The sequence below is a fragment of the Plectropomus leopardus genome, chromosome 20 (assembly GCF_008729295.1).
Source record: "Plectropomus leopardus isolate mb chromosome 20, YSFRI_Pleo_2.0, whole genome shotgun sequence".
Lineage (NCBI taxonomy): Eukaryota > Metazoa > Chordata > Actinopteri > Perciformes > Serranidae > Plectropomus > Plectropomus leopardus.
Genome location: NC_056482.1, coordinates 17,984,464 through 18,002,772, shown reverse-complemented (window position 1 = coordinate 18,002,772; position 18,309 = coordinate 17,984,464). Strand labels below are relative to the sequence as shown.

Genomic DNA, 18,309 nt, shown 5'->3' with positions numbered 1-18,309 from the left:
GAACATGTTTTTTATGTTTTGTTTTTATGATTTGAAGATTGTCTTTATTTGCAATTGCTTGTTGGGCACCCAATAATGTTAGAGGATATGTATATTTTAAATTTCACTTTAAGGTATTTTGGGGGGTTTTGCTACAGCGTTGATGTTACTGTATCTGTTTGTATAATAATTGTGTTTTATCCAAATTAACCACACAAAATTTTAAGAAGTGTTTACTCAAAATACAGCTAAGTAAAAGTAAAGGAAAATGGGGTAGAGGCCAACAGAAAGAAGAACAAATATCAGACTGATCATTCCTATATAGCTAATCCGTCATGTTTACCTTTGTTAGCCTCTTGTGCTTTTTTGGAAACAGAAACATAACTCAAAAAATGTTTGGATATCAGCTGTTGGGAATGTTTGCTGGCTATTTTTTTTTTTTTGTCTTTAGGTTATCATTCTCATGATGGGGTGTCTGAAGAAATATAAATATAAATAGATTTTTTTTACTTATTTTTGTAAGAACACTTCAAATTCTACTGGTTCTGCTATTCTTAGGTATTTATTTTTCACATTGTCTCTTTCTTTCGAATAAATTATTTTCCACTGTTAATTCTGGACGTTGGTTTTTTTTTACGACACGGTATACTATGATGTTTTTGTGCCATTTTGGGTCATTTTGGATTTGTCATTTTTTGACATGTTAAAAAAATGCCCCAAAACATAATATAGCATATCATAAAAATGTCAGAAAACATCATAGTATACTATGGCAAAAAAGGTTATCTGTGTAATAAATGCGAGAGAGAATTCTCAATTATAATTCTTGGTTCAGTCTATTAAAACACATACTCATAAACCACAAGAGTGAAAGATCAAGTTCAAGTTTCCCTTTAGCTGACAACACAGTAAGTGTCAGGAGTTTTGGTTCAGTGTGTAAGTCAGGCTGTTAGCATGCCTGAGGTTGCTGGTTCAAGTCTCATCTCAGACAGATGACTTTTGAAGAATGCTGTCCAAAGCACAGAGCTAAAGGGAGCACTGACAACACAGTAAATGTTAGGAGGTTTGGTTCAGTGGGTAAGTCAGGCTGTTAGCATGCCTGAGGTTGCTGGTTCAAGTCTCATCTCAGACAGATGACTTTTGAAGAATGCTGTCCAAAGCACAGAGCTAAAGGGACGCTGACAACACAGTAAGTGTCAGGAGTTTTGGTTCAGTGTGTAAGTCAGGCTGTTAGCATGCCTGAGGTTGCTGGTTCAAGTCTCATCTCAGACAGATGACTTTTGAAGAATGCTGTCCAAAGCACAGAGCTAAAGGGAGCACTGACAACACAGTAAATGTCAGGAGGTTTCGTTCAGTGGGTAAGTCAGGCTGTTAGTGTGCAGGAGGTTGCTGGGTCAAGTCTTATCTCGGACAGATGACTTTTGAAGAATGCTGTTCAAAGCACAAAGTTAAAGGGAGCGCTGACAACACTGTAAGTATCAGGAGGTTTCTCCTGAATTTTCATATACTGAATACTGAATTTTTAATTTTTAGTGGCCTGACTCATATCAAGTTGTATGACGGAAAATTCAGTATCGGCTGTAATTTCTATTTCAACACCATATGAGTCTTATACCAGCAGAGTAGACACATATATCAGCCGATATTTTATTTTATTTATGCCAAAAAATATCATTCCGCTGTAGATTCATACAGTTTAGACACTGATTATGATATTGCAAAACAATCAAGGCACGTAAGGTTGAGCAATATAGCGTTTTGGACGAAAAATCAGGTGAAGTGGTCCCGAAACAGGTAATACCAGTATTGGCAGTGACGTCTGTCGAAATCAAGGAATATCGGCCTGACTCATGTATCAGTCGTGTTTTCAACAGATGTTGAAAACTGATACTTAATTTTCCATTTCAACATACGTCTTGCCGATGTCGGCCCAATATATTAAGTTACATCTTTAAGACATAGCATGGAGAGCGCTTGTTTATTGCCACTATGTCGCCGAGACATCTGCATTAATCAAAAATGCCCACCAGACAATGTCAGAACAATTAATCAAAACTGTGGCACCCTGCCATTTTACAGAAGGCTTTGTCAACAACGACCTTTATTTACTTAGGTTGGACCTTTCAAATTGAAAATATTTTAAATACAATGTGAAAAATAATTCTGACATTAAAATGCTGCTACCTAATTTTGTGTGTGTATGTACAATGAAGTGACAAAATTGAAGTGTGCAAACTTTATTCAATGAACTCAGTGAATACCACAAACACATCAAGGTCGATCCATCAGCCGTCTGTTTCTCCTGCCAGCCTACAAGAGGGAGAAAAAAAACAATGAGCACATGTTAAAGAAAAAAAACCTAAATCACTTAACAGGAATATACAGGAACATACACAGGAGCGCAAAATGCTTGCATTTCTAAACTACTGCCCCTGTCGTCCCATGCAGGCTGTCACACAGATTTATTTTGTGTTTTACCGGTTTAATGACCAGGTCCATTTGTTTTGGACAGGAGGACATCTATGCAGATTATTCGGTTACCTACAAAACCTTGTGTGTATGAAAATTAAACTCCTAAACTAAAAATAAACTGAGCTAACTATTAGAAGCAGGTCAGCAGCCCGTCCCACTGAGAAAAGCCCTGAATGGTTATAGCTGATGAGGAAATTGACAAAAGGCTTAACTTAGAAAAAAAAAACCCAAACAAAACAAAAAAAACAGATGCTTTTATCATTTTAGAGTATTTTCATGAGTGTACAGTAGTCCATCTTGCTATAAAATGTAAATGCAAGATAGAAAAATTTGAAAAATAATGCAGTCTTAAAAATGTGTGATGAAATTTACTGCACACTGCTGCGCAGTAGGACTGCAAAGTGACAAACCCCTCTATTTTTAGATGTTGCAAAAGTGATACTGTAGTATGGTATTTTGTAGGTATTTTTGTTGCAAAAAATTTTCATAGTATGTGTTGTTCAAAGTAGCATTAATAGTCATTGTATAGCATGTCCTTAGTCCTTGAAAAAATTGCAAGTATAGTAATTCATCCAAAATAGCATGGAAAAGTTACAGTATAGTGTGTTATTCAAAATTATGTGAACTCATTGAATCATATATACTTCAAAATAGCATAACAATGCATGGTATTTTGTGAAAAAAAAATAAAATCATTTTAGCATCACTGGATAGTTTTTCATCAAAAATAGTATAGCAAACAATTTCATAAAAACTTCATTGAGCTGTGACATAAAAAACGTATTAAAAAATGATAGAATATAGTAAGTCATATAAAATGTCAAAGTATGTCTAAATAACATATTCAAAATTGTTATTGTATACTGTTTTGTGAAAAAAAATTGCAGTATGTTACAAATAAGTGATAGCAGTATGTCATAGTAAAATATCATAATATGCCGTCATAAATAATGTAATAAAATGTCATAGTATAGCATAGTAAAGCATGTCTTAAAAAGTGTAATGAATATATCATCATATAAGTCGCTTAAAAAAATCATGTGATCTTATTGTATGTAAGAAAAAACTGATTGAAAATTTCATCATATTTCATGTACTTTGTATGTACTGTGACATATTGTATGTAATATTTTTTTATATAATGTCTAACAAACATTTTCATGGGGTCAAAAAAGCCCAATTTCTGTATTTCCTCCATCTCTCTGTTGATTTTTCTGAGCCTGTAGTCTGGTCAAGGATTGGGGAAATCTGTCAATTTGTGAAATTACAGAAGCTATCCAACAAAATACAACACTAAAAATATACAACTGAATCAAGAAGCAGTCGTCTGTTACGTACCTTGGTCAGGATGAGGAAGCAGCAAAAGCTTGATCGGTCAAGAGATCTCATGGAGAGCGGTCCATCAACTGAAGCACAGTACCACGACTCACCACCAGAGAGAAGCATTGCACATAACTTCATTACAAGTGCTTTGTCTAAAACCCCGGGAGATGTACTGAGTCCCTTGAGATTCCTGTGACAAGAAATAAACATAACAACCATCATTATACTGACCTGACAGATGTTTCTATCATTTCAATTGTACACATGCAACAACAACAATGACAATCTTTCACAGCCATTACCATATTTGATATTTGTCATCTTCTTCATCTGCTTCGTCTGCTTCTTCATCTTCGCGTTCTTCTTTGTCTTTGCCTACTTCTTCTTGGTCTTCTTTGTCTACTTCTTTTTCTTCGTCTTCTTCTTTGACTTCATCTTTTTAATCTACTTTTTATTTGTCTTCTCCGTCTTCATCTTCTTTGTCTTCTTTCTCGGTGTCATTCTTCAACACAATTTAACCTTTTATAAGTCATGCTGATGCTCTGTAGCTGGGAGGTGTACAAACTATCAAATGTTGGTGCTGATCCAATAACAATGCAAAGATAAACAAAGCAACAGTTGACAATTAATTGATACCAGATAATGTAAATTACAGAATTCATTGAAAACAATTTGAAAGTGTTTGAGTTGGCACAGAGCAAAGCAAGTTTAAAGCAAATGTGTGTAATTTTTGCTGAGTGGGGCAACTGGGCGTTAAGTGTGATGTAACATTTATGTAAAAGCCACACAATTATCCGTAAATATGAGTGACTGTGCACTGTATGATTCTGACAGAACAGGTTTCTTAATTATCTCTTTTTAGTTAGACATCATGACCTTTCGGCATAAGTTTTTTTCCCTCCCAGCGACTGTGTTGACCTTGAACAAACATTCCTGGAACTGAGGGGGGTAACTTAAGAGTTAGAGTATAGCTATTAGGGGTGAAAATGGATATCAATCAACTAAACCACTCAAAATCTGCATGTATGGGTTACGCTGGACAAGGCTAGCCTATTGCAATATGTCAAAATGTCTGCTGTGAAAAGGAGGTGAGGCCTTATAAGTGATTTACACAACAACCTTTCAGATACAAAGGCAGAATGTTGGTTTCAATGGTTATTTTAGGTATTTTTGTGTCCTTTTTGGACCCCCAGTAGCAGGGATTTTCAACTTGTTTTACTTGGGGACCACTTCTGCAAAGCCCTGGACTCCTGTCACAGCAGCTTTTCGATTTAGTGCAATTCCCAGATTTTAGGACATTTCTATAATTTTAGCATGTTTCTAGGATTTTTAGGGCATTTTGTTGGATTTTCGTACACTTGAAGGATTTTAGGACATTTTAAATTTTTTTTTTTATTATTTTAATTATAGGATGTTTCTCAAATTTTAGGATGTTTCAAGGACTTAAGGACATTTCTCAAATAGGAGGTTTTCGGGGTTTTCAAAACCAATTTTAGGATTTCAGGAGTTTCTAGGATATTAGGACATTTCCCGGATATTAGGACATTTACAGGATATTAGGACATTTCCAGGATTTTAGCAAGTTTCTATGATTTTAGGACATTTATAGGATTTAATAAGGGTTCTAGGATTTTTATCCAGCTCTAGGATTTTAGGACATTTCAAGAATTTTAGGACGTTTCTAGGATTTCAGGTTCTTTTCAGGATTTTAAGACATTTCTGGGGTTTGAGCAACTTTCAAATATTTTAGGACATTTATAGGATTTTAAGAGCTTGCTATGATTTTCGTACATTAATAAGGGTTTTAAGACATTTCAAGTATTTTAGGACATTACTTGCATTTTAGGAAATTAGGGGCTTAGCTAGGACCTGCACTAGATTTGGCCCTTGGGCAGTAAATTGAGTATCACTGCCCTATGGTTTTAACAACCAGTTAATCTCAAAAGAAACTGCTGCTATAAATAAGGAAAATAATAATTAGCTGGGAGACTTTTTGAGAAAGTTGTCAACTGTCTATCAAGACTGCAGAGAGGTTGAAGAATTAGGAGAGATGAAACAGAGTGAGAGAGGCAGGCAGAGACTGAACAAAAGATCGAATAAAAAAAAAGCGATGACAGAACATGCATACACACGTGCTCTGTGTTAAAATGTTGACAGACAATCCGAGGAAAGAGTGTCTTCTAATACGGAGAAATCCTGTTGTTTACATTATGAGCTCCCACTGGTCAAAGCTCAAACCTGCATTGATAACATATTATACATAACCCCCGAGGAGATTTACTATATAAATATACAGAGGACTCAACAGAGCACTTATTACCACGGGTCTCAGTCAGCACACTGCCATGACTCTTTTAGACTGATGCAGTGATGCAGTAATAATAGTCACACTGAGACTTACTCTACACATGTTGGCTTATTTGTGCAAGACTGTGAGGGATTGACCAGTGATACATCACGTAAACAATAACATGTTAGGCTTGTTTTAACAATGGGAAAGTGATTTGACCTTGTGGCTCAAAATGTAAAGAGGTACTGGCTGTATATATGAAGTGTAAATGGGTGAACGAATTTTTCAGTGCATTGTTAATAATGGCTGAAATGATGTCTTCACAATAAAAAGGTAACTTTAACTGATTAATCTGGATCAATTGCAGGAACATGTCCATCAAGTAGTAAATTTGTGTTTCTATTCTCTAAAATACTTATTTATGTATTTTTATTGCAGTGTCTCTTTTTAACATGAAAAATTGTCAAATAAAACAAAATAAGTCATTTTACAGTACACGCGTTCTGCCTCATTAAACGCAGCCCTGCATCACAAGGTGTGATTTTCCTATTTTTCACCAGGGACCTGATATTTTTAATGAGGTCTTTAGTCATACTGGCAGGCAGCAATGAATAGGGGACGACTCCAGCTTTTTCCAGAATTATTCAGAGGATATAAACTACCTAAAATTTTCAATGCTATGTCTTTATTTTTGTGCTCCACAGGAAACAGACGTCTGCATGGACATCTGCTTTCAATTCCTACAGGTTTACTTTGTCCAATCTGGCAACCCACCACCAGTCCAATGTGGTGTGTTTTCCTAAGAACCGTTTTCTTATTTGATTGTGTTTTAAAGGGTAGATGTCTGTCAGGAGCATATTTATTTCATACAAATGTGATGAATGAAGGGATAATGAGAGGAGAAACCTCACAAGCTAAAGTGTAGGAACAGATCCTTAAAAGAAATTTAAAAATTGAAGAAAAAAGGTTCTGTTATATGATGGATCTGATTTAATGTCTAAGATTCACCTGTTTTTATAGATATTACTTTTGTTACAATTTTGTTTGTGTGTGCAAAGGTGAATCAATTAGTTCTAGTTGAAATACTACACTAATTCATGTCTATCATGTGTGCAGGCAATGGACTCCTGGATCGGAGGAGCCTGGAATTAGACTGGCCTGTTATCAGCACACAGGTTTTGCAAGTTAAAATTAAAATATATTATTTGAGGCAAAGTAATTGTCTACTGTTCAGTGATTTCTATTTTAATCTGAAATGCAGAAGTTATTATGTGTTGTCTAATTTTAGATTTATTTATTTATATTTAAAAATCTAAAAATATTTATTTATATATTTTTAGATTTATCTAATTTTTTTTTAAAAAAATCTATTCATTTAACTTTTCTATTTATTTGTGTATTAAATTGGACTTGTGCATTTATTTATTTATCTATTCATTCATTGATTCATTCATATATTTATTTGTTCATGTATATAATAATTTAAATATGACAGACTGACTGACTGACTGACTGACTGACTGACTTGTTGAATAAATATGATTCACTGGAATGGAGTTTTTATTTTAAGGTCAACTCTTACATGCTCTTACTGTAATGCCTATCATATACAAGAACCACAAAAAAAAGTAGCAGCTAGTTATACCATCGTTTTCTAAGTGAACGTTGGGTTGACTGCAGTAAAATACACTACCATTTTAGCTCATTTTCCAACATCTCTAAATGGCTGATTCCAGTAACCATAGACTGTATAAAATCATCTCTGTGCATTACTATTATGTGTCCTCTGAAAACACTTCTGCTGTGTTGCAATGTATCATAGCGCATTTTCGTAATGTGTTTTGTTGTGGGATTTGCAGCACGTTCTCTTAATGTGTTATGGGATTTGAAGTGTGTTCTCTAAATTCTGCGCATGTGTATTCAAATTGATACGGATGTTTAATTTGCTTGTATTTTGTCTATTTGCAGCACGGTTGCTCCTGTTGACCACCTTAGTATTCTCTCCTATATATTACAATGGCTTTTAGGTTGGTAAGTGGGTATGCTGTAAGCAACCAAAAAAAGAATTGGGTATACACCTTATACCTGCATATATCCTCCACTACACAACTAGGCTTAATCTTGATCTCAGGTTCATGTCTAGCCTGAGCATACTCAGTTTGATTTATGGAATTCACATCGTTCTTTATACAATGTTTCTGATGGTAAATGAGCTGTAACATCTGTCAGCAAAAGCACTCAACAGAAGGCAATTAGCAGAGTGACCTGCACCTTTGTTTGTTTCTTCTTTTACGGAATGACTGAGTGACCTACAAGGTCTGTTGTTTGGACAGTTTCGAGTTACACGAAGCAGAGGAATGATCTCGTTTAGAGTCACATACTGTTTTTAACCTGATGTGATTTTAATGTTTTTTGTGCAGTTTGCATTGGCTACAGTTATGACTTCAGCTACAAAATCAGTTTTTTTTTTTGCACAATTTTATCTCCAGCACACAAGCATACGATGAAAGTTACAGATGTGCCACGTGTGCATTTAAACATAGGATTAAAAGGAAAAAAGTTAGAGGTTTAATTTGTTGGAGGGACAAATTACAAATGCAGGTAAAGGCCTTAATGATTCATAGAGGGGAGACCAGATGCTGTTTGAGTTAAATTTGATAAGTCTGTGATGGCCTTTGCATTCTAGCTGTAAGTTAGCAATCAAGTGACATAATTTACCTTTATGTTGCTGTCAAGCTCAATTATTGATTTCACTGCATTTACTGGAATTCCTTTCACTAAGCTAAATGCCTGGACTCTAATGGAACTCCTCCTCTCTTAGTGGAGGAAAAAATAGATAAAGAAATTAACTGTATTACGAGGTGCATCCCGAAAAATGTAAGAAATGAAACAAAGCTGAAAAGGTCAGATACATCTCAGTAAGTACTTTGAGGTTGGAATCACTTACTTCTCATTCTTCACACTGTTTATCCATGTAATTTTTGTGCTTCCTGTCACAGCATCGCTCGTACACAGCAGTTATACTCGGACCTCTTTGACCTCCTCTGGCACACGGTCACTCCAAAATCAAAGCACAAACCAACAAGTCAATTAGCTTTCTTTTCCTGTTGATATAACAAATCAATTAACTCTCATTTCCTGTACATCTAAAGAGTCCGTTACCTCTGGTTTCCTGTTTGTTTCCTTCAAGATCGACATGGGCTGGTGGAGCAGCTGCCTTGTTTGTGTCGGACCACATGCACACATCAAACAGCTTCTAATAGCAGCCTTATCACAGCACATTAACCTCACATAAACATGCCATGAACCCTGGGTCAGGACAGGAGGGCAGCATGTGTGTGTATATACACCCACTCACACAGAACAGCCAGAACCCACAACCAGTGTAATGCTGTAGTGATCCCACACCAGTGTATGAACAATTAATAATCTGCCCCAAAGTGCCTTGAGACATATTCCATTTTAATGTGATGCGTGCATTTACCTCTGATGATGTAAATATGTGAGATAAACATCATGCCTAATTACACGAGTCTCCCAGAGGTGCAAGATTCAAACACTTGTATTGTAATTCAACCTTCTACTCAATGAGACCATTTTTTAAAGGAATACTTCACCTCCCCAGTGATCATTCATTTATCAATTACTCACCCCACATTACGTTGAAGTCCTGAGGAAAACTTTGTTTTTCTTGAAAGCCTCCAGTGAACAAAGAGCCAAAAAAGGGATAAATTTAAGTGATTGGGGTCCAAGTTCAACAACAGTAAACCTATATCGAAACATCTGTTGAAAGTGAAACTTATCTATACTCTCTTCAAAGCTGGACTCCATTGACAAAAACATTGTCATTTTACCTCTCTGAACACAGGCGCTGCTGGTGTACCGCTGCATTGGCAGTTTGTTACTGATTTCTAACTAATTTGTTTGTTGTGAAGTATTAAAGATGAATCAGATTTAATCTAGATAAATATTTTATTGCCGTGAAGGTAATACTATTGCAATCAACTCATGTAATAAGTGAAATAGGAAAGACCTAAAGCACTATGCTGCAGGCGGTCTCCCTGTGTAGACAGGTTAATGTATTTAAAACTGAAATATTCTTATTACCATTATATGCATTTGGAATCATACTTGTCAACATTTGAAATAACACATTTGGACATCATAGTGACTCCAAAAAATATAAAAAAAAACAAACACTGGAAATGTTTCATGAGGCCTACAACAAAACTATAGTAGTTAAATAAATTAAACAAATGATCTCTATATGAAAAAAAACAACGCGAAACCTTTCAGCAGACGCATACAACAAAGCGAGTGATAACACTGATACATAAAGTACAATACAATAGCATGTCCCTTTCGAAAATGTAGTTTCAGTGAGACACACTGGGCTATGGTGGTTAGTTCCTCATTTTCTTTTTTAAAAATATACTGCATATCTATTTATATATTTATATAAACAACAACAAAACTTTTGATAATTCTCACTGTTTTATAATTCTAAAATACATCTATATAGAAACAATATGTACAATTTCCCCCAAAGTAAAACATTAAACAAATTCTTCTAAAATGGAAGAATAAATTAAGGCCTGCTGAGGAACACCTGTTTTTAAGGCCACGGGGGGTTAAGAGCTAATAGACTTTGTTTGTCTCACACAAACGCATGCGCGAGCACACACACACACACATGCACACACACACACGCGCACACACACACACACACACACACACGCACACAAAGGCCATATGGTTCCAGTTGTACAGTTGTACTTTCTAAAGGTATTTGATATTCAGCAATGTTCTTGTGTTCATTCGCTGAACAGTCACTTGAGATCTCATATTCTGAGAGGTTTAAATGTTGAATGTCTATTGTAACACTGTAATCCATAAGGGAACTGACATGTTGTGTAATGTCAGCGAGACATCCGATAACACTTCCTGTTTGTGAGCTTTCACTTTTCTCTCCTGCTGCGTTCTGTGTATTCGCTCCTGCTGAGTCTGTGTAAAATAACTGAAACCTTATGAAACCTTTATGCTCCCGAAAACCAAACGTTCATGCTCAACAAGGCCTCACTTTGTAAGAGGCACGCTCTATTGACATGATTTACCATTCAACACAAACGTTATCTCACCTAACATCCATGGAGTGTACTGTTACCTGACAGCTAGGGCTGATTTCACATCCTTTCTCCATGCTTGTTTTTTGTGCACAGTCTCCTGGAATCGCCACACTCCCTTGCAGCCTCCTCTAGGTCTCATGATAAACCTTCAGACCTCGCTTTACATGAGCTGATACATGAAACCACATGTGAGAGTTTACACTCATGAAGAGTCAACTCATGCTCTACTAGAGAAGCGCAGTCCATGTCTGTAGGATCACTGTCAGCAATGTGCAGAGGAAGACAAGTAAGAATGGTGAGGACGAGGAGGTGGTTGGTCCTGAAGATGTGTGATGGTAGTTGTAGTGGCTGTGGACTCGGTCAGGTGGCTGCACTGTGATGTAACCATTGATAATGCGAACCAACGGGGGAGGTGGAGACTGGACAATGGTGCTGTGGGGAAAAGACAAGAGCATAAAAAGGACAAATTGCATTTAAAAATCTTTATACATCTTTTTAAAGACTAAGTAAACCCCCAAACTATTTTTTCCAGTTGAAAAGCAATATGTATCGGTATATAGTAGTGCTGTTGATTGATGAGAAAAATTATACATATTTTGTATAAATATGGTGACTGTCCTCTTAAGGCTGAAACGTGGCTATCTCAATCGAATTTTGCTATTGGCTGATTCTGGTAGAAGAAGCCTGATTTCATCACCAACCGAGCCCCCTGCTGCCACTGTCTCACCACCCTCTCACCAACTGACTACTTTGTGTGTGTGCTGGGGTGCAGGGAGGAGCTGTGGATCGAGAGGTGGCACGATTGGGTGACTGGGCATGTCTTATCCCTCTCCCAGCCCTGCCAATTTTTTTGGCTTTTTTCATATTCCAGGGAGGAGGCACTCAAGCCAAAAGTGGGGGGTTTAGTTACTCTTTTAAGTGCCTCCTCACAAATATTCTCTACATCCTACATGAAAACAATTTTCTGCCAAACATAGTAGAAGTGTTTTGGTTAATTCATGTAAGATTTAAAGTGGCTGGGACTCAGTTGGGAAATACAGGTGATGTCATGTACTTTCATGCATGACTATGCAATTTATTTTAACGTGTAATTTAATATGAAAACTGAGGTTTATTTTGAAAAGGCACAGTGTACATATTAAGCGTAAATTAAAAAGCAATCCATAACTGACGTTGGAGGGGTACCCAGAGCATAGAGCAGAAGTATATGTTTGAAAAGTTGGGAGTGAGAATGTGTTTTCCTGGGGGGCTTGTGTAAAACTTAAGGATGTGTTTTTTCCCCAGTTTTAAACTGGATTATTGCTTTTTTACACATGGTTAGTATAGAAAAACTTTAAGAAAAATTTTAGTGCAGAAGTGGGTGTCCTGTTTGCAATAACATGTTTTTAAGAAGAGCTGAGACAGTCCAAACAAGCTGTGTGTAATCATTTTTCTGGGATCAAATAAAAAAATAAAAAAAAACAGTCTGAGGAAAGCCTTATTATTTCCAGACTAATTTCCACATATATCCTTTTTTTATCAAGCCGCCTTCTGTTCTATGTTTGCATTGCTAAGCCTCTACACTGTTTTTGGAATTGAAAGGAAAATCATGGAGTAATCTGCCTTTCTCTACATCCCCATACCATCCACAATTGCCAGAGAAAATATGCAGACTGCACGACAAAAAAACAATGGAAATATTAATGATGGTGAGGCTACAAAGGAAAATTTCTCGACAAAGGAATTCACTGCTACAGCACCAACCAATCAGCAGAGATTTTACAAATACAAAACTCCTGGGTGTGCAACACATTGATCAGCTCATGGCCAAAAACCAACAGCCAATCAGCCTGCCCGCTTCTACTCTCTTTTTCTTTCTCTTCCAATAACATCCTGTCTGTCTCTCTGTATCTGTCCTTTTCTAAACAAGTCTGGCAATTAAATAATTTCTGCTCTCCCGTTTGATGCCGAGACTGCAGTGCTTGTGTGGTTTTGACTGGGAGGAGGCCAGGCAAAACAAACACACAAGTTCCTGAAGTCGGGATCTCCTCATACCAGTGGGCTGCAGCAGCAGTTTGGCACAGCATTGTAACATTCAATATTAAAGAAAAGCGATTGCAAGATTTTCCGTTGTGAAAATCACAGGATTAATGTTTTATTGGGAACGATTTTTTGACAAGTAAAAAATGGAGAAAAATTAGTCTATCATCATTTCAAAAGAGAAATTAAATTATGTCCAAGCCCTAAATTTCTGTCATTAGTCCTAATTCTGGCTTCGCCTGCGGACAAATAAGAGTATGCTTAGACAGATTGTTGATTGAAGTGCAACTCTTTGGCTGAAGTAAGGACACAGTTGGAAAAGTTTGGAGAGTTAAGTGCCAGTCCATATAAGATGGCCAAAATATGCTGTGTTAGAGTCAGTGATGGATGAGAGAACAACCACACAAATAGGCAACAGCAGATCGAACCCAGTGATGTGCCAAAGCAGGAACCATCCACTTCAAAATCAAACAGAAACTTGTTAGCAGATTAAACTCTGTTTGATATAAATCACTTTGAAAGGCTTATCTTACAAAATTTCCCTCTCAAATTAACCTCAATTGATAATTTTTCAATCACTCAAAGATAATTGGACTTAATATTCTGAATTGCATGGCCCAAGGCTGTTCTACATGCACCTTTATGGGCCTTTTCCATTTCCTTTTCCACTTTTGGCCACGCCAAGTACAACCATGCTGCAGTAATTCGCACTTCCTATGTCAGTTTAAAATGCCAAGCCACGCTAGAGATGGACCTTCTCTGGAGTAGGGCCAAGAAGGCACCTGAGCGGCCTCCAAGTAGGTAGCAGTGATGACTTGCTGACTGCAGCCAACCCCCAATGACACACCCTTCTCCCCCTGAAACAAGCATGTGAGTTGCGTGACTCCACTCACCTCTGTCTGTGCAGGAGACCAGAGAGAGAGGCATTTTTAAAAGTCTCTGTGAATTCAGCTCTCGGTACTTTCAGGTTTTAACTAAATCTCTGTAGATTGGAATTATAGTTTCTCTCATGCATCCCATTTTTATTCTCAGAAATCTGCTTTATTTTACTGTGTAGTTTACTTTATACTTGTTAAACCAAACTAAACCAAGCCAACCTATGAGTGTGGAAAAGAGGTATTAGGCATTTGCTATTTGCTGGTACATACATCTTATTATGGAAGATTATTCAGATAAAGCAGAGAGCTCAACATTTAACTGCTACCCTATAGGCAATATTTATTTCCCTTGAGTTAATGTAAATTATTGAATCAGATATTAATAACTCCAGAGAAGCAGTAGGCATTTTTAAAGAAGTTTCCAATAGGTATACTTTAGTTTCAGGGCCAGAGGTGCAGGGAAACCAGGTGACAAACATCAGTCTGTGGCTAAACATCAAACAACGGGTGGCGCTGTAGCTGCCTCTGCTTTTTGGACTCCCCTCTCCTTACCTTTCTCACTCAGCCACCTTTTCAGACATTCAAATATACAAAGGCTTGTACCGTGTACACTTTGTAACATGTGTACACAAACAGTCTGTTTCCTTTCCGTTGAAAATACAGGGTCTCTCAGAAAGCGAGCAGAAAGAGAGAAAACATTTCTGCAGACATAATGTACACAAACGTTCACAAACCCCTTCTGTTCCCGCAAAGAACAGACGCTACATGGTTGGAGTTTTCTTTCCATCTCTAATTTGGAATAGTGTATACTGTACATGGAAAAATACATGGTCATACAGAGGTAAAAATCACTAGATGCCTAAGAGCAGAGTCCTGCAAGGTCCAATTCTCCAAACCATTACCTGCCGCAATTATGGAAATCACTGGCATCGCTACAAGAAAAAAATAAAAATAAAAAGTATGCAACATCAAACTTTATTTCCTCTTTTTCCTAATTTCTCATGTTTCTTTCACGTGTGGCCCACCCACAGTGCTGGATTCACAGAACACTGTGCTGTTTCTGTGCAACTCATCATCTCCTATTATAGGACACATCTCAGATTTGCTAGAACTGTTGAGTCCATCATGCACACCGGGGGGGGGGGGGGGGGCTTGACAGGTTGCCAGTTGATCAGATTAAAAACATACAGAGAAATGTGCTCACACCACAATGTATGGTTTAGATTCTCCCATTCACCTGATGTGTCTTTGGACTGTAGGAGTAAACTGCAGCACCCAAAGAAAAATTAAACCAGATGTAGAGAGAATTTGAAGTTATCGTAATAACCACAGATTGTATAAAAACAATGGATTGGACCCATTGATTTGTGGACTCGGGCCTCGGGTCATCACTGTAGTTGTCGCCATCTGAAATTTTGGGAGCCAGAAGTGAGCTTATTTGCACGAAAGGGTGGAGCTGTGGAGGAGCGAGGGCTGGATCTGACTGAGAGTCCGAGGACACTATATGCAGACAGCCTCACATTAAATGTGGCCTGCCCTTAATTACATTTTCCCAAGTAATTCTAAGAGAGATAGGATTCTCATCTTTGTCTTTAGGTCGACAATCGTGCAGTTAATTCAATTTATTGAATTTGAGTTTGTTTAATGTAACACATAGCTGTAAAATATACACTTCAAAACATTAGTCAGTGAGGGACTGGCAAGGTGGATCAGTGGTTTGCTCTGGCTCCTCCCAGAAAAAAGGTCCTTGGGACTATTTCTGTGACACTGTTCTCGTGTTTGAGTGGGTTTCCTTCAGGTGCTGCAGTTTTCTCCCAAAGTCCTAAGATGTGCAGGTCAGGTGAACTGAAACCTCTAAACTGCCTGAAGGTGTCAATGTGGTCGTCTGACTATACGTGTTGTATACACTGAGATATCCTCAAACTCTGAGCAGGGTACATGAGTGTAGGAAATGTATATAGATTTCAAATTTACCTTTTTGCTTCCTGTCCACATGTACAATTTTATCTATGACAATATAAAATTCCGCCTTTACAAAAAACTAAAATAAGTTTCAACACGGCAGACCACACCTTGTGCAGAGGTCTCCTTTTTGTATGAAAGGTGAGCTTGTTTTGTTGTCCGGTTAGTCCCTGCCTGGAGCTACTGTGAGACCAAAACCGGATACTTAGTAGGAATTCCCAGGCTGCTATATTCACATCCAAGACACTTAAACCAGCTAAGAACTAGTCTGGACTCATGCCACATTGCAGGTTGTGTGTGTGTGTGTGTATGTGTGTGTGTGTGTGTGTGTGTGTGTAGTGAAGTGTGTGCAGACTGCATGAAGAGTATAGTGATGTGATACGGTGGCTGTTTGAGCCTGCGGCATCACACCAGGAAGTGTCAGCTCTATTCTATAGACAGGTGGAAAGACTGCGTTACACATTCCCAATTTCCCCTCTCTCCTCTAACATCCTCTCTCTTTCTTCTCTCACCCTTTCTTGTTATACACTTTTCTTTTTCCCATCTGTGACCCTTTATTTCACCTTTTCTGTATTTCTTCTCATTCCCTTTTCACAGCAAGAGAGACAATAATTTATGACAGATGTATATTAGAAACAAGATCCCACACACGCTCGTGTTTTCACCCCCCTTTCTGTCTTCTTACCTCTCCTCGATGCGAACCCAAAGGTCATTAAAATGCCGGTGTCTCTGTTTCTTCTGCTTGTTCCTCCTCTTTTTCTTCAGCATTTTCCTCTCTGCCTTCTCCAGCAGCTCCAGGCTATCCGATGGCAGAAGCATGTGGGGTAACAAATCGTCCTCCAGGGGACGCCCCTGATCGTCCTCTTTGTGGGGAAGCTCATGGAGGAAAGGCTCCAGAAGAGGGGACTCGTCGTGGTGGTCTTCTGACCCTGAAGAGTCAGGCCTGGATGATGATCTTCTAGAGGGTTCACATCACAGGAATATAGGACACTTAAAAAAAGCTGATTGTTGCCAAAGCATGCTCCGTTTACACTTGATTAAATGTAACACTTAATGTCAGCAGACGGAATATGACCTATCTCTAACTACGAAAGTAGGACCTGCAAAGGCGTTTAAGGTCAGGAAAGTCTGTAGAGTTGTGTTGTTTGCAAGCAAATAACTGCGATTAAATGCGAGGCTTGGCAAAACTTGTTTTCCTCTTTGTTTTGTAATGCATGTCATGTTCAGTGGGGTGCATAGTAATCGAAAGATTGCAAAATACCAACATGGGCCGAATTCATGCCAATGCATAATAAAGTTTCGTTGGAAGGACACGCTAAGACACCTCAGGTGGAACCTTCCAGATATCAGCTGCCTGAGAGTATTAGATCCTGAACAAATGGATTAATGGCGGAGAAACTGATTATGCGGCAGGAGTGGTTTCTGTTGATGTTGTGATATATTTTGTCATGTTTCCTTTTTTTGCCATGACTTCCAAATTCACTGTTACTGTTGTGAATCCAGCCTGACTATAGTTGCCATTGTCCTGGAAGTGGCAAGCTCTACAACATCTACAGAGCAACAGTCAGGCTGGGCAAGATATCGATAGTATATTATACTTGTTAGTGGGAGTAGATAATGTCTTAGATTTTGGATTTTGAAATATTTTCAAGGTCCAATATGTAGGATTTAGTGGCATCTATTGGTGAGGCTGCAAACTGAGACTGAGACTGAAACTTGTGTCAAGCACGTAGAACTATGTTGGCCGATAACAAAACACAAATGACACAAACGGCCTTATCTTAAGGCATTGTTTGGTTTGTCCTTTGGTAGATTCCATGGGAGAGGACCTATTCCATACTAAAATATAAACAGCTCATTCTAAGACGAACGAAAACACAACAATTTGTAGTTTCAGATGATTGTACACTAATGAAAACAGTTATACCAGGTTATACCTGGTTTTAAAGGCTGCATTACAGTTAAGTGATGTTATTTTCTAAACCCACCAGACTTTTCAAGCTGTTCTGTGCTATTTGCCTTTACCCATTTAGTTATTAAAAATCTCAGTGCATAAATATTTTATGAAAACACTAATAATCAACCCTACAATATTGCCAAAATATCAATATTGAGGCAATTAGTCAAAAGTATTGTGGTATTTTTTTTATTTATTTATTTTTATATCACCCACCACGAAGCTACAGTTGCTGAAATTATTGATTTCCTTAAATGCAATATGGTAAAAGCAGATGTCCCACTGAAATTTTGTCACATCCAG

General features: G+C 37.6%; 1 protein-coding gene across 1 annotated transcript in view; it reads right to left on the bottom strand.

Annotated features, from left to right (window-relative positions):
• Positions 1-11,313: 11,313 nt before the first annotated feature.
• trabd2a (TraB domain containing 2A) overlaps positions 11,314-18,309 on the bottom strand; it is a 66,898-nt gene continuing 59,902 nt past the window's right edge. The window contains exons 6-7 of the mRNA XM_042509478.1: positions 16,735-17,007; positions 11,314-11,622 (exon numbers count right to left, since the gene is read on the bottom strand). Of these exons, the coding sequence (XP_042365412.1) occupies positions 11,418-11,622; positions 16,735-17,007 (478 nt within the window). The 3' untranslated portion in view covers positions 11,314-11,417. The remainder of the gene's footprint in view (positions 11,623-16,734; positions 17,008-18,309) is intronic.